This window comes from Mobula birostris, chromosome 16 (genome assembly GCF_030028105.1).
Source record: "Mobula birostris isolate sMobBir1 chromosome 16, sMobBir1.hap1, whole genome shotgun sequence".
NCBI lineage: Eukaryota > Metazoa > Chordata > Chondrichthyes > Myliobatiformes > Myliobatidae > Mobula > Mobula birostris.
The window spans coordinates 1415013-1432482 of NC_092385.1; the positions used below are offsets into that span (position 1 = coordinate 1415013).

The 17470-nt window shown below is 46.1% G+C and overlaps 1 protein-coding gene across 1 annotated transcript in view; it reads left to right on the forward strand.

Moving 5' to 3' along the window:
- Positions 1–17470, forward strand: part of LOC140210925 (protein kinase C delta type-like) — a 146299-nt gene that overhangs the window by 55127 nt on the left and 73702 nt on the right. Inside the window, exon 4 of the mRNA XM_072280191.1 lies at positions 5997–6057. Within this exon, the coding sequence (XP_072136292.1) occupies positions 5997–6057 (61 nt within the window). The remainder of the gene's footprint in view (positions 1–5996; positions 6058–17470) is intronic.

Below are 17470 nucleotides of genomic sequence, written 5' to 3' on the forward strand. Positions count from 1 at the left end.
CACCACCCACAGCTCCAATCTGTTCATTAAATTTGCTGATGACACTACGTTGATTGGCCTAATCTCAAACAATAACAAGATGGCCTACAGGGAAGAAGTCATCTCTCTGACACAGTGGTGTCAAGAAAACAACCTCTCCCTCAATGTCGCAAAAACAAAGAATCTGGTTGTGGACGACAGGAGGAATGGAGACGGACTAACCCCTATTGACATCAATGGATCTGGGGTTGAGAGGGTAAACAGCTTTAAGTTCCTCAGCATCCACATCACTGAGGACCTCACGTGGTCTGTACATACCTGCTGTGTAGTGAAAAAGGCACAACAGCACCTCTTTCATCTCAGACGGTTAAGGAAGTTTGGTGTGAGCCTACAAATCCTAAGAACTTTCTACAGGGGCACAACTGAGAGCATACTGCCTGGCTGCATCACTGACTGGTATGGGAACTGTACTTCCCTCAGTCACAGGACTCTGCAGAGAGTGGTGCGGACAGCCCAGCGCATCTGTGGTTGTGAGCTTCACATGATTCAGAACATTTACAGTGACAGGTGCATAAAAGGGGCCTGAAGGATCACTGGGGACCCGAGTCACACCAACCACAAGCTGTTTCAGCTGCTACCATCCGGGAAACAGTACTGCAGCATAAAAGCCAGGACCAACAGGCTCCGGGACAGCTTCTTCCACCAGGCCATCAGACTGATTAACTCATGCTGATTTAAGTGTATTTCTACATTACATTGATTGTTCTATTTATTATAAATCACTATGATTGCACACTTAGAGATGTAACGTAAAGATTTTTACTCCTCATGTATGTGAAGGATGAAAGAAATAAAGTCAATTCACCTATTCACCATTGAGTGTGTGCCTTGTTGGTAGTAATGAGAAGAGGTACGTTCTGGATGGTGAGGGTCCTGAATGAATCGTGCTGCCTTCCTGAGACATCGCCTTTTGAAGATGCCCTCGATGGTGGGGAAGCTTGCTCTGATGAGAGAGCTGGCTGTGTCTGCACCCTCTAAAGCCTCTTTTCATCCTGTGCATTGGAGCTTTCCACCGCACCTTTGTAGAAATTTGCTAGTCTTTGGTGATATAGTAAATCTCTCAAAACTTGTAATGAGGTCTAGCCACTAGTAAGCCGGCCTCGTGAGTCATTCAATGTTTTGGGCCCAGGACAGATCATTGAGATGTTTGACCTTGAGGTTGCTCACCCTTTCCACTGCTGACCCCTCAATGAGGATTGATGTGTGTTCCTCCTGTTTAGTGTTCACACTGAGCGCTGGATCCCCACAAGGCCGTGTGCTTAGCCCATTGCTGTTTACACTGCTAACACATGACTGCAGCCAGATTCAAGGAGAACCTGATCATTAAATTTGCTGATGATACCACAGTGGTGGGGCTCATCAGCAAAAGTGATGAAACTATGTACAGGGAGAAGGTCAAACACCTAGAGAGCTGGTGCAGGGATAACAACGTGATGCTTAATGTCACCAAAACCGAGGAGATGATCGTCAATTTCAGACCGTCTCAGCCTGAGCACACACCCCTCAGCATCAGCAGCTCCACAGTGGAGAGAGTGGAAAACATCAAGTTCCTTGGGGTGCAGATCTCGGACAATCTCACTTGGTCCAGGAACACCACTGGGATTGTGAAACGGGCCCAGCAGAGATTGCACTTTCTGAGGAAGCTTAAACAAGCATCACTCCCCACTAACATCTTAACTACATTCTACAGAGGCGTGGTTGAGAGTGTGCTGACCTTTTGCATCACAACCTGGTACTCCAGCTGCAGTGCTGTCGACAAAAAAGCCTTGCAGAGGGTGGTTAGTGGAGCAGAGAAGGTTATTGGGGTCTCCCTACCTTCTGTCCAAGACCTCTTTCAGAGTCGATGCCTCCAGAAGGCATGGTACATCATTAAAGACCCCTCACACCCTCTCCATGAACTGTTTGTTCTTCTGCCATCAGGCAAATGTTACAGGAGCATCAAAACTAAAACCACAAGGCTACAAAACAGCTTCCTCCCACCAGGCAGTCAGACTGCTAAATAGCTGCTCCACCTGACTCTGCTTTGGACACTTTTAACTTCCACTAGACACTTATAACTGATTTAACTGATATGTGGCTGTTGTGTTTTACTATTTATTGTTATGTTTATTATTTAGTGTTATGATTGCACTGCCCCGAGGAACGCTGTCTCATTCTGCCCTGCAGAGCTGATGTATGGTTAGAATGACAATAAAGTTTTTTGAATCTTTTGAATCAATTGCCCCTCCCTGAGGTGACATCACTCAATGTACCTCACTCCTGTACACATCCTTGTCACCATCTGAGATTCTGCCAATAACAGTGATATTGTTGGGTGAGGAGAGGTTGTATTTGCCTCTCAGTGTGCAGGGACACATCGGAAGATGCTTAGATTTGTTCCATGTTTCCACTTCCAGTCGCATGGTACCTCCCCTCCCTGCCTGGTGCAGAGCTGAGGGAAAGGTCACCAACTCTCAATTGACAGACAGGGTCCAGAACAACTCTTTTGAGCATGCCCCACCTCTTGAAGATGTGCTAGTGAGCTCTCTCCGAGTTCTGGAAGGCGCTACAGATTACTTTATACTTTAACGATGCCAAACAATTGATACTAGAACGTAAATCATCACAGTGATATTTGATTCTGCGCTTCCTGCTCCCTGGATTACAAATATTAAATATTAAAATAGTAAAAATTAGTAAATATTAAACGTTTAAATTATAAATTATAAATAGAAAATAGAAAAATGGAAAGTAAGGTCATGCAAAAAAAAAAACACCGAGAGGCAGGTCCGGATGTTTGGAGGGTACGGCCCAGATCCGGGTCAGGATCCGTTCAGCAGTCTTATCACAGTCGGAAAGAAGCTGTTCCCAAATCTGGCCGTATGATTCTTCAAGATCCTGAGCCTTCTCCTGGAGAGAAGAGGGATGAAAAGTGTGTTGGCTGGGTGTGTCGTGTCCTTGATTATCCTGGCAGCACTGCTCCGACAGCATGTGGTGTAAAGTGAGTCCACGGACGGAAGATTGGTTTGTGTGATGTGCTGCGCCGTGTTCACGATCTTCTGCAGCTTCTTCCGGTCTTGGACAGGACAACTTCCACACCAGGTTGTGATGCACCCTAGAAGAATGCTTTCTACCGTGCATCTATAAAAATCAGTGAGGGTTTTAGGGGACAGGCCAAATTTCTTTAGTTTTCTCAGGAAGTAAAGGCACTGGTGGGCCTTCTTGGCAGTGGACCCTGCTTGGTTGGACCAAGTCAGGTCATTTGTATATTGACCCCGAGGAACTTAAAGCTTTTGACCTGTTCCACTTGCGCACCACCGATGTAAATTGGGTCGTTCGGTCCGCTACTCCTTCTGAAGTCAACAACCAATTCCTTCGTCTTGCTGACGTTGAGGGATAGGTTATTGTCGTCGCACCATGCCACCAGGTTCTTAATTTCCGCTCTGTACTCAAACATCATTACCCGAGATCCAGCCTACAATTGTTGTGTCATCAGCAAACTTATATATTGAGTTTGATGGAAACTTGGCTACACAATCATGGGTGTACAGTGAGTACAGCAGGGGGCTGAGTACACAGCCTTGTGGGGCACCGGTGCTCAGAGTGATTGTAGAGGAGAGCTTGTCCCCTATTTTTACATCCTGGGCCCTGTCTGTGAGGAAGTTGAAGATCCAGATGCAGATCTGAGTGCTAAGGCCCAGGTTCCGGAGCTTAGGAATCAGTTTATTTGGAATGATGGTATTAAAGACAGAGCTGTAGTCAATGAAAAGGAGCCTTACGTATGCGTCTTTATTCTCCAGGTGTTCTAAGGAGGAATGTAGGGCCGGAGAGATGGCATCTACCGTTGACCTGTTGCTCCGGTAGGCGAATTGCAAAGCGTCGAGGTTGACCGGTAGGCTGTGGTTGATGTGTGCCATAACCAATCTCTCAAAGCACTTCATAGCAATTGACGTCAGAGCCACAGGTCGATAGTCATTCAGGCATGCCACCTTGCTCTTCGGCACTGGGATTATCGTTGTCTTCTTAAGACACAAGGGGATCTTAGACTGAAGCAAGAAGCAGTTGAAGATGTCAGCAAACACTCCAGCTAGCTCGCTTGCACGGGCCCAGAGAACCCGTCCCGGGACGTCACCTGGGCCCATTGCCTTCCTTGGATTTATCTTCAGGAAGGCCCTTCTAATGTCCTCCTCAGTGACGATGAATCTCGATGCCACCAGGTCCAGTTCATCCGGAGGGAGCGGGACGCTCCTCTTCTGTTCGAATCTTGTGTAGAATACATTAAGTTCGTCAGGAAGAGAAGCACCACAGTTATTGATATTCCCAGCCTTTTCTTTGCACCCAGTGATCTCATTTAGACCCTGCCATAGTCTACTGGCATCCCTCTGGTTAGCCTGGGCTTCCAACTTGGCTCGATATTGCCTCTTGGTGCCCTTAATAGCTTTCCGGAGTTCACGCTTGGATTCCGTGTAGCGACTGGTATCCCCGGACCTAAAAGCCGCAGCTCTAGCCTTTAAAAGGGACTTGACCTCATAGTTCATCCAAGGTTTCCGGTTAGGGAATACCCGGATTGTCTTGCGAGACACACAGTCCTCCGTGCATTTCCAGATAAAGTCCGTGACAGCTGAGGCATACTCATCGAGGTTAGCTGCCGAGTCCTTGAATACTAACCAGTCCACAGATTCAAAGCAGTCACGGAGGACCTCATCTGTTTCCTCCGTCCAACGTGACACTACTTTTGACACCATGACCTCCTGCTTCAGTTTCTGTTTGTAAGCCGAGAGGAGGAGTACGGCCTGCTGGTCCGATTTTCCGAAGTGAGGTCGTGGGACGGAACGGTAGGCATCCTTGACTGCTGTGTAGCAGTGGTCAAGTATATTCGGGCCTCTAGTGGGGCAGGAGACACGTTGGTATAACTTTGGCAGCGCCTTTCTGAGGTTGGCCTGGTTAAAGTCCCCGGCTGTAGTGAGCAAAGCCTCCGGATACCTGGTCTCAAGTTCACTGATGTTGGCATACAGTATGTTCAGAGCACGCTCCACGTCCGCCTGGGGGGGAATGTAGACCGCTGTCAGTATGACCGAGGTGAATTCCTGTGGCAGATAGTAGGGACGACACTTCACCGACAGGTGTTCCAGGTGCCGGCTACAGGAGCTTGTCAGTGCCACTGTGTCCGAGCACCACCCAGTGTTGATCAGTAGACAGACACCACCTCCCCTCGTCTTGCCCGAAGACGCCGTGCGGTCCACCCGATGGATCGAAAATCCCTCCGGTTGGATGGCACAGTCGGGGGTGGCAGTGGAGAGCCAGGTCTCGGTGAAACAGAATACACAGCAGTTCTGCATCTCCCTGCAATAGGTGAGTCTCCCTTTAAGATCATCCACCTTGTTCTCTATGGCTTGCACATTAGCTAGTAGGATGGTGGGCACAGGGACCCTGAAGCCCCTCAGCTTCAATCTGACCAGCAGCCCAGCTCTTTTTCCACGCTTCCTCAGTAAATAATGCATCTTTCCAGGTTTCCATCGATTCGGTGTGTTGTTGTCAGCTCTTTGAGGCTGGTGGACGCGTCCTACGGGGATCGATTGGCTGGTTGCGTCGTCGGACGCACCGGGTCAGGCCGAGTAACGGGGGAGGCTCCGCTGCCACTTCCAGCTGCCGGGGGCCCGGGCTGTTGATAATCCCTCTGTATTGAAATCTCCTCTGTTTCCCTGCCCAGGGAGAGCTCATTGTGGAAGGAGGTGATGTGTTGAATGTTGTTCTGAAGACTGAATGCTATGTGGGTGAGGGGGAACTCATGGAAACTGAGGGAAGAGACATTATTAAAGTGGTCTCAGTGCACTGAGTTCCTCCAGCAAATTTGTTGCCTCTGATTCTCGAATTTGGGTGATGCATTGCCCAGGAGCACGTGTGTGACCAGAGGTGGGGCTTTCAGCTGGGTGTGTGAGGAGCAGTTACAATATTTATTGGAGTTCCTCTTTCTGCAGTTGGACCTGCAGCCTGAAGGCAAAGTGCTGATGGCAGTGCAGTTATTCCTGGAGGATACAGGTAAGGTTCTGCGACTTGGCCAGAGCGGTGAAGTCTGCCTTTTGCTGAACTATGCAATAATGAACTTTTTCCTCACGTAGTCAGCGTGAATCTACACCAGATGCCTCCTGGTCCTGGAGTGAACTTGGATCATGGAGGTGACTAGAGCCAGCATTCTGAATCATGAAGAAGGCAGAGTTGTTAGGAGAGACAAGAGATTGCAGGGTATTGTCCCAGTAGATCGACCATTCCTTTGGCTCCACAGATGCTGCTAAACTAACAGGTTATCGGCATGATGAAACTGTGGTGTGAATCAGTCCTGCTTTAGCACAGAACAGACCAGACTGACTAAGCCAATAACTTCGAATTAATCTAATACCTCTTCCCCGCAAATTCACCTTCTCAGCATTTTCATAGTTTTTTTTAAAATACCCCAATGCTGTCTGTTTCCAGCACATTCCAGGCACCTACCACTCAATGTGGGGGAAAGAGCTTGCCTCGCACATCTCCTTTGTATTCTCCCCCTGCCCCCCACCCCCACCCCCACCTTCTCGTACTAGACATTTCGATTCTGGGAAAAAGAAGTTGGCTGTCCATTCTACTTGTGCCTTGCATAACTTCATAAACTCCTATCAAATCTCCACTCAGTCTCCATCACTCTAGACAACAATACTAGCTCTTCGAACCTCTCGTCACAGCACATAACCACCAAGCTAGGCAGCATCCTGGAAAACTCTTTGGCACCCTCTCCAAAGCCACCACGTACCTCCCATATGGGATGACCAGAGCTGAACACCTAAATGAAGCCTAAACAGAACTTTGTAAAGTGTAACAGAATTTCCTGATTCTTAGCAGACGTGCTGTTCTGCATTCCTCTCGAGGGCCTTGGTTTACCTGACCAAAGTGCAACACCTCGTACTGTCCAAGTTAACTTCCATCTGCTGTTCCTTAGCTCATTTTCCCAATTGATCTATGTTCTGTTGTAATCTGACAATCATCTTTACTGTCCACGACAGTGATATCTGCAAACTTAAATGTCAAGTTAAACAAGTTATTGATGCAGATGATGAAAGAACAAGGAATCCAGCGTTGATCCCTGTGGCGTACCGCCCATCACAGAATTCAACTCACACCACACCCTTGATCTAACCCTCCAGACCAGCCTACTATGTGGGACCTTGTGAAAAACTTACTAAACAACATCTATTTCCCTATACTTGTCAATCCCCTTGGTCACCTCTCAAAAAACAACTCAAATTCATGAGATTTGACCTCCCAACACAAAGCCACGCTGACTATCCCTGATCAGTCTGCACTTTTCCAAATGCAGGTGGATGCTGTCCCTCTGAATCCCCTCCAGTAACTTCCCCACCACTGATGTCAGCCTCGTGTTCTCTGGCTTGTCCTTGCAGCACAATAAAGGCACAACATTAGCTACCCCCCCTGCTTTTGAGATTTATTTTAAGGTACCATAAGTTCTGACTTAAGTAACTGAACAGGACAGGTTAAATTAACGACCTGAGCAACAGCTGGGCTGCAGACTAGTTTACTATCGCAGTTGAAAATTACGCGAAGAAAATGAAATAAATACTAAAAGGTAATATTGAGCGCTGTTAAACTCTGGTTAGACCACACTTTGAGTATTGTGTTCAGGGCTGGTCTCCTCATTATAGGAAGGATGTGGAAGCTTTAGAGAGGGTGCAGAGGAGATGCTGTATACCAGGATGCTGCCTGGACTAGCGTGCATGTCTTGTGAGGAAAGGTTGAGTGAGCTCGGGTTTTTCTCTTTGGAGCAAAGGAAGATGAGAGGAGAGTTGAGAGAGAGGTGCACAGTGTATGTTGATAAGAGGCATAGATCAAGTAGACAGCCAGAGACTTCTTCCCAGGGTGGAAATGGCTAATAGAAAGGGGCATAATTTTAAGGTAATTGTACAAAAATACAAGAGGGATGTCAGAGGCGAGTTCTTTACACAGAGGGGTGGGTGCATGGGATATGCTCCTGGGGTGGTGGTAGAGGCAGATACATTACGGACCTTTAAGAGACCCTTAGATAGGCACATGGATGACAGGAAAATGGAGGGTTATGTAGGAGAGAAGAGTTATTTGAGAATAGGTTAAAGGGTCAGCACAACATTGTGGGCCAAAAGGCCTCTACTGTGCTGTAATGTTCTAAATATTGAAAGTAAAATTGCTCCCTTATTCACTACAGAACATCTTAATCTGTAATCTGTCCCAGTTGTGCTGATAAGACCTGTTTGTATGTACAAATTGGCAGAAGACTTCTGAAATTTCTTTTGCTCTCTTTTCCTCTTATCGCCTCTCGGTTTACTCTATTCAAGCTGATGCTCAGCCACGTTACACAGGTGGCATACGTCGTCTGTTCAGTTTCTTTCATCACCTTCTCGATTTCCAGCTCAGTTCATGAGCCCGGCTCTGTTTCCCTCGTCTTTTCTTCACAGAATGGATCTCGACAACGTCTGCTTTCTAAAGGCCATCTATTATTCTGCTTCAGTTTTACTTTCTAACTCGCTGTAGCCGGTCTGCTTCTAGTTGGAAGGTTATATAGTGGAGTCCTCCTCACCCCTCTTTGTTATTGCTCAATGCCCCGTGACTGATGGCCAAGGGGAAGTGACTGTTTGCTCAGGTATAGTCCACTCCGTTCTCTGGCTTCCAGTCCGATGAGCAGGAAATGTACCAATCAATAATTCCACAGTAGAGGAGAGCAAACGCAGAATGTGAGAGTAGGCTAGCAAGAAGCAAGGCATAAGAGGTTCAATAGATTGATCTGAAAGGAAAGAATTACAGTTTAAAAATAGTTCCTTGCAGGCTGAGCTGAATACGTCTTATTGAAGAATAAGAAATTAAACAAGTTATTCATGCCTGCCTTCACAAAAGAAGACACAGAAAACCAAATGGAAATTTTGAAGGCCTGACGGTCTAGAGTGAGAAGTCGCTGACAGAAATTGGAGCAGGTAATGGAACTGAGATAAAGCCCAGAACGATGATATGGGTCTGTTGTTATCTTCCACATTTCCCATCAGATAACAATGGCTCCCGCACTTTGAAAGGCTGAAGTGTGACCCCATAACTGGTGAAAGCAGGGATCTGTAGAACAGGCAGTTTGCTCCATGTAGTAACAGGGCACTTGGAAAGTATTAACTGGATTGGGCAGGGTCATCATTAATTTATGAAAGGGACATCATGTTTGACATGTCTGTTACAAGTTTTATGAGATTGTAATTAGTGGAATAGATAAAGACAAACCAGTTAATATGGTGAAGAAGCCCTTTCATAGGTAACATGAGATTCTTAAACAAAATGAGAGCACGTCATATTGGGGATAATGTAGTGGTGTGGATTCAGCATTGGTTATTAGGCAGGAAAGGGGGAAACAAGGAATCAAGTCATTTGGGGCGGGGACCAGTGGGTTGTGGAGCATCCAGGGTCAAAGCCCATGATTTGGATGCAAATGTATTTATCCCAAAGTACCCAAGAATGACTACTGTCCAGAGGCCCTGACCTCACACATCACAACGACCATAGAGAGTCTGGTCCTGCTTCACCTCTGACTGGCAGATCACAGGTTCAGGGCTGTGTATCAGACATGGCTATAAGCAACACTGGGGCCCCGCAGGAGAATGTATTGGCTCCCTTCCTGTTTACCCTGTGTTGGCACGTGGCCAAGTGGTTAAGGCGTTCCTCTAGTGATTTGAAGGTTGCTAGTTCGAGCCTTGGCTGAGGCAATGTGTTGTGTCCTTAAGCAAGGCAATTAACCACACATTGCTCTGTGACAACACTGGTGCCAAGCTGTATGGGTCCTAATGCCCTTCCCTTGGACAACGTCAGTGGTGTGGAGAGGGGAGACTTGCAGCATGGGCAACTGCTGGACTTCCATACAACCTTGCCCAGGCCTGCACCCTGGAAACTTGCCAAGGCACAAATCCGTGCTCTCTCGAGACTAACGGATGCCTAAAACCCTGTATACCATGGGCTTTAGCATCCTGGTAAACCTTCTCTGCACCCTCTCCATGCCTCAACACCCCTTCGATAATACGGTGACCAGAACTGTACGCAATACTCCAGATGAGGCCTAACTAGAGTTTTATAAAGTTGCAACATAACCTCCTAACTACTGAACTCAGCACCTCAGCTAACCAAAGTAAGCATTCCATAAGCCGCCTTAACCACCTTATCGACCTGTGTAGCCGCTTTCATGGAGCGATGAACTTGGATCCCAGGACCTTTCGGATCAGTAATACTATTAAGGATCTTGCCCTTAACTGTGTTCTGTCTCCTAACACTTGCCCTACCGAGATGCAACACCTCATATTTATCTGGGTTAAACTCCATCTGCCATTTTTCAGCCCATATCTGCAAATGATCTATATTCTTTGCCAGTCTTCAACACTATTCATAATTCCTCCAATCTTGGTATCATCCGCAAATTTACTATCCTATCTACATTTTCATCCAGGTCATTTATGTATATTACAAACACCAGAGGTCCTGACACTGATCCCTGCGGAACTCCACTAATTACAGAGCTCCAACTTGAACAAGTCCCTTCAATCACTCCCCTCTGTCTTCAGTGCACAAGCCAGTCTGAATCCAAGCAGCTAATTCACTGCAGACCCTATGCTGCTCAATCTTCTGGATGAGCCTCCCATGATGGACTTTGTCAAATGGCTCACTAAAATCCATGTAGACAACATCCACTGCCCTACCCTCATCAACCTCTCTCATCGCCTTGTCAAAAAACTCCAAGTTGGTAAGGCACAACCTGCCTTGCACAAAGCCATGCTGGCTCTGCCTTATTAGGCCATGGGTTTCCAAATGCTCATACATCTTATCCCTATGCATTTTCTGCAGCAATTTCCCTACAACTGATGTGAGATTTACCACTCTATAGTTCCCATGATTTTCCCTTGTTCCCCTCTTAAGTACAGGTACAACATTAGCCGCTCACCAGTCCTTCGGGATCTTGCCTGTGGCTGGAGAGGACACATCGACACTGGTCAAGGGCCCAGTAATCTTGTCTCTTGCCTCCTTCAATAACCTGGGGTAAATCCCATCAGGACTTGGGAACATCCACCTCAATACTCATTAGGAGGCCCAACACCACCATCTCCTTGATCTAAACGTCCGAACATATTTATACACATAGCACTGATCCCCTGTTCCTCAATAACCCTTTCTTTGGTAAATACTGAAGCAAAGCACTCATTAAGTACCTGACTCACATTCTCCACATCCTAGCAAATATTCCCCTCTTTATCCTCGTGGTCCTGCACTCTCCCTAGTTATCCTCTTATTTGTGATGTACGTATGGAATGCCTTGGGATTCATCGCAATCCAACTTGCCAAGGACTTTTCACAGCCCCTCCTGGCTTTCCTAATTTTCTTTAGTTCTTTTCTGGCTTCTTTATACTCGTGCTTCGTTTGATTCTGACTTCAAAAGCTTTACATACGTTTCCTTTTTTTTCTTGACTAAATTCATCCCCTCTCTTGACATCCAAGGTTCTCTTATCTTTCCATCCCTGGATACCTTTCCTGTACTCTGTGCAATTGATCTTTAAACACCCTGATGTGGACTTGCCAGAGAAAAGATGTCCCCAATTAATGCTACTCAGTTTCTGCCTAATTCCCTGGTAATTTGCCATACTCCAATTTAACACAAGGACCATTCCTATCCCAACCTATAGCTATCCTGAAAGATAGAGTTGTGAAAGGTCAGTTATCTGAGGCTCATTACCCAACACCAGGTCCAGTACAGCTCCTCCTCTCATTGGACCATCCACATAATGATTTAAGAAACCTTCCTGGATACACTGAACAAATTCTGCCCCACTTGAAATCCTTGATCTAAGAAGTTGAAGTCTCCCATGACGACAACGCTATTATTTTTACACGTTCCCTTAATCTGGTTACATATCTGTTCCTCAATGTCCCCGTGGCTATCATTGTGATTTCACCCTTCCTATTCCAAAGCTTCATCTATTTATGGCTGAGGTTGATAAATTCTTGATTGGTCAGGGCATGAAGGGATACGGGGAGAAGGCGGAAGACTGGGCAGAGAGGAAAATTGGATCAGTGATGATGAAATAGCAGAGCAGACTTGATGGGCCACATTTCTTAATTCTGCTCCTATACCTTGTGGTCTTGAGGTTAAATGGACTCGGTGTCTGACCCCTTCATTATGTCTCCCCCTGAGTGCAGCTGTGATATTGCCCCTGATCACGAGTGCAACTTCACCCCCTCGTTTACCTCCTCCTCTGTCTTTTCTAAAACTTTGAAAACCTGGTACATTAATCACCCACTTCTGCCCTTATCTTGATAAAGTTTCAACAATGGCCACAACATCATAGTTCCATATACTGATCCATGCTTGAAATTCATCACACTTACTCATAATACTCTTAATCTTTAAATATGCACACTTTAAACTATCTGACCCATCTTACATGTTATTTCAATTTTTGCTTTTCAATTCCTTCCCTGACATCTACCTTCTAATCTGATTCTTCCCTTATTGACCTGGGTCTCCAGTTCCCAACCCCTCGCAAGACTAATTTGAAATCTCCCATGTAGCATCAGCAAACTTCACAGCCAGGATATTGGTTTCCCTCCAGGTCAGGTACAACCGGTCCCTCTGGTACTGTACAAAGCAGGGGGTAAAATCAAATACCCATCCATCCTGGACATTTTCACTTTGAAGTGCAAGAGGCTGACCACATGTACCATTGGACTCGAGGGCAGCTCCTAGCATACCTGAACAGACCTTTCATTCATTAAGGGATTAACTCTTGATCTCCCAATCTACCTCCTCCTGGCCCTTCCACTTTATTTGTCCATCCGCACTGCACTCTCTCTGTAACCGCAATACTTTATTCTGCACTCGGGTCTCCTTTCCACTAACTCAATGTACTTGCACGTGCAATGAACTTCCTAAACAAAATCTTCCCGCCCTGTCTTAGTACACGTGTCGATAATAAACCCAACCAGTGGAAGATTTTGAATCTCAGGCTGAATAAAACTTCTGATGATCCAGTACTGTCTTTAGTATTTCCACACTGAGCCCAACATCCTGACCCAGTTGGCATACTGAACCCCGGCACTGTTGCCCCGCCACAGTGAACACAATCTCTGTTGTCCCAATGCCATGACCCAGATAACATGCTGAACCCCAACACTGTTATCCCATCACTCTGAACCCATCACGGTGATCCCAAAGCCCTGACCCAGATGGCATGATGAACCCCAACACTGTTATCCCATCACTCTGAACCCATCACGGTGATCCCAAAGCCCTGACCCAGATGGCATGATGAACCCATCTATTCTACCCCAGTGCCCCGGACCCCATCACTGTTATCCCAGCACCCTGACCCAGATGGTGAAGTGATGGAATGACGCACATAAAGACGTCCGTTGTCCCATTTCATCCATATCGACTGTGATGTCTTCCTATGCCAATCCCATTTGCCTGCAATTAGTTTGTCTCCCACAGCATATTTCCAATCACGTGTCTAACTGCCTTTTAAATTTGCATGGTGTAACTGCCTCAGCAGCCTCTGCCAGCTCATTTTGTGTATCGCACTTTCTGCGGGAAATTCTTGTCCCCTTAAATTTCACCTTCAAGCTATGCCTGTTTCAGATTCCCCATCTTCCCTGTTTGAGGCCCTCAAAATTTTATAATCCTCTAAGGTCATCCCTGAACCTCTGTGTTCCAGTAAGAAAATCCCAGCTATCTTCTAACTGTAGCCCTACGTTCAAGGCAACATCATTCCTGTTTTATGGTTCCAGACTGTAAACAATACTCTGTGTGGCCCAACCACTGCTTTAGATGGCTGCAACATAATTTACTTAATGCCTTCTTCACTGTCCTGCCCATCTGTGTTTTTTTCAAGGACCTATGAACTTGTATTGACACCAAGGTCCATCTGTACATCAACAAACCAGAGGTGACTGCCATTCGCTATGTTTCCTGTTAGTATTTGATGTTCCAGACTGCGTTACCCCTCACCTTTTCTCCATCTGCCGCCCTTCAACCAACTTTCTAACTGTCCTGCAGTGCCTATAAAAAGTATTCAATCCTCTTGGAAGGATTTGTATTGTTTTACAACGTTGAATCACAGTGGATTTAGTTTGGCTTTTTTGACACTGATCAACAGAAAAAGACACTTTCATGTCAAAGTGAAAACAGATCTCTACAAAGTGATCTAAATTAATTACGAAAATAAAACACCATTAATTGCATAAGTTTTCAGCCCCTTCAAAGTTAGTATTCAGTAGATGCACCTTTGGCAGCAATTACAGACGAGTCTGTGTGGATAGGTCTCTATTAGCTTTGCACATCTGGACATTGCAATTTTTCCCCATTCTTCTTTACAAAACTGCTCAATTTCTGTTAGCTTGCATGGGGATCATGAGTGAACAGCCCTTTTCAAGTCCAGCGACAAATTCCCAATTGGATTGAGTCTGGACTCTGACTTGGCCACTCCAGGACATTAACATTGTTGTTTTTAAGCTATTTCTGTGTAGCTTTGGATTTATGTTCAGGGTCATCATCTTGCTGGAAAACAAATCTCCCGTGTCGCAGTTCTCTTGCAGACTGCATCAGGTTTTCCTCCAGGATTTATCTGTATTTTACTGCATTCATTTTACCCTCTACCTTCACAAGCCTTCCAGGGCCTGCTGCAGTGAAGCATCCCCACAGCATGATGCAGCCACCACCATGCTTCATGATAGGGATGGAGTGTTTTTGATGATGTGTGGTGTTCGGCTTACAGCAAACACAGCATTTAGTCTGATGGCCAAAGTGTTTAATTTTGGTTTCATCAGACCATGAAACCTCCTTCCAGCTGACTTCAGAGTCTCCCATGTGACTTCTGGCAAACTCTATCCAAGATTTCATGTGAGTTTGTTTTTCAACAGTGGCTTTCTCTTTGCCACTCTCCCATAAAGCTGTGACTGGTGAAGCACCCGGGCAACAGTTGTTGTATGCGCCATCTCTCCTGTCTCAGCCACTGAAGCTTGTAACTCCTCCAGAGCTGTCATCGGTCTCTTGGTGGCCTCCCTCACTAGTCCCCTTCTTGCACGGTCACTCAGGTTTTGAGGATGACCTGCTCAAGGCAGATTTACAGCTGAGCCATATTCTTTCCATTTCTTGATAATTGACTTAACTGTACTCCAAGGGATATTCAGTGACTTGGAAAATTTCTTGTATCCATCTCCTGACCTGTGCTTTTCAATAACCTTTTCAGAGTTGCTTATTCTTTTGTCTTCATGGTGTAGTTTTTGCCAGGATACTGACTCACCAGCAGCTGGACCTTCCAGATACAGGTGTAATTTTATGACAATGAATTGAAACACCTTGACTGCACACAGGTATCTCCATTTAACTAATTGTGACTTCTAAAACCAGTTGGCTGCACCAGTGATGATTTGGTTTGTCATATTAAAAGGGGGTGAATACTTATGCAATCAATTATTTTGTGTTTTATATTTGCAATTAATTTAGATCACTTTGCAGAGATCTGTTTTCACTTTGACATGAAAGTCTTTTTCTGTTGATCCGTGTCAAAAAACCAAATTAATTCCACTGTGATTCGATGTTGTAAAACAATAAAACATGAAAAGTTCTGGTGGGGGGAGATGCACTGTTTTTACAGGCATTGTATGTCGCTCTGTATGCTGAGGCAAAGTTCTCTATCTACAGACTTAACTAATCATCCATCTACAGTCTCAGCAATGTCACTTGTACATATGACAAACAAGAGGCCCCAGCAATGGTCTCTACAGAATACCTTTGGTTACAGACCTCCAGACAGCAGAACACCCCTCCACTATCACCCCCTGCCTCACATCACAAGCCAATTTTAGATCCAGTTTGCCAGCATACTTTAGATCCCACATGTTCTGTGCTTCTGCACAAGCCTACCATGTGTTAAGTATTCATTTAGGATCCTGCTGGTACCCGATGTCTCCACAATAGTTCACCCCTTTGGTCCCTAGAGGTACCGACTCTTTCCTCGGCTACCTGCTTCTAATTATCTTAATCCTGCTTGTCAAGGTAATTTCATCTTCCTAATTACTACCTGAAGTTTTCTCCTAGTCTGGTGTGAATGAATGGGATTGTTACTAAAGCGAGCAGTTTAGCAGGGTTGCTGTGTTGTAACGTGCACTTGTGCTGTCTCATTCTTCTGTCTGTCTGTGCTTGCCACTGTTATGACAAGAGTTATTTCAGGCAGCTTGGTTCTGATGACTGCAGGGCTTGTAATCACGCCCCATGGTCCTGGCTGATTGGCAATGAACGGACTGTAGGAGGAAGGGAGCTGGGGAACAAATCACAGAGCTACACTTGGCCTCACCTCCTGGCTCTGTGACAAGTTGCTGCAGTAACGACTGTCTTCAGATCCAAATAACAGGTTGTTAAACCAGAGTGACCGGCCTTTTTAGGTTAAGCATTTAAAACTGTGACTGAGGGTGGAGTTCTAGGAATGTCCCAGTTGGGTGTGTGGGACTGGAAACAGGGTCCTGCACAACACTGGTTCCCAGATGCAGGCAGCCGTGCTGCCGTGGCATCTGGTCCAGACGGAAGGGTGCCCCTCCATACTGCACTGTCTCTGTCCTCCAGGTCCCTTTCTTCCATGTCTGTCAGTCTGTTGTGAAGATTCGACAAGTAACCTATAACCTTCTCTGGAGAGATTCTCCAGTTCTGTGTGTGTGTGTGTGTGTGTGTGTGTGTGTGTGTGTGTGTGTGTGTGTGTGAAAGGGGTAGATATCTCCATTTCCCTCCTCCCCCTCGCCCCGCCCAGTGTGAGAATGGAACTGGGGTGATGGTCTCCGGACCTCTGCAGTGTGTGGATGTCACGTGGTGGGAATGGAATGGAACTGGAGTGATTTCTGATGGTGGATATTGGGATTTTTACTGTTAAGGTGCTGAAGAGACCTTGAACAATTGGAGCTTGTATTCCATGGAGGGTAGACAAATGACTTTATTTCAACATGTGAGACCCGAAGGGGATTTGACAGAGTAGATGTAGTGAAGTTTTTCCCTGTGAGACAATGGAACATAATTAAAACTGAGATGTGTAGAATTTCCTTCTCTCAGAGGGAGGTGAATCCCTGATGTTTTCTGTCCAAGTGGCCTTATTTAAGGTTGAGATGTATTTATACCGGATATATTTAAGTTTGAGAGAGATAACTATTCTCAGATCAAGGGATTGTGGGTCATGGTCATCAGGCACCGATGAGGATTCGGAGTGGACGTGGATCAGTGGAGGCCGTGGTGAATGGTGTGGTGAACCTGTGGGGTCTGAAGAACGGGTTTGTGTGTCCCTGTGGGTGGGATCTCAGGCCGACTGTGCACTTAGCTCTTCTGGCCGCAGGTCGTTGAAGAGCGCTGGAGATAGGGGTGGGGTGCGTCTAATCC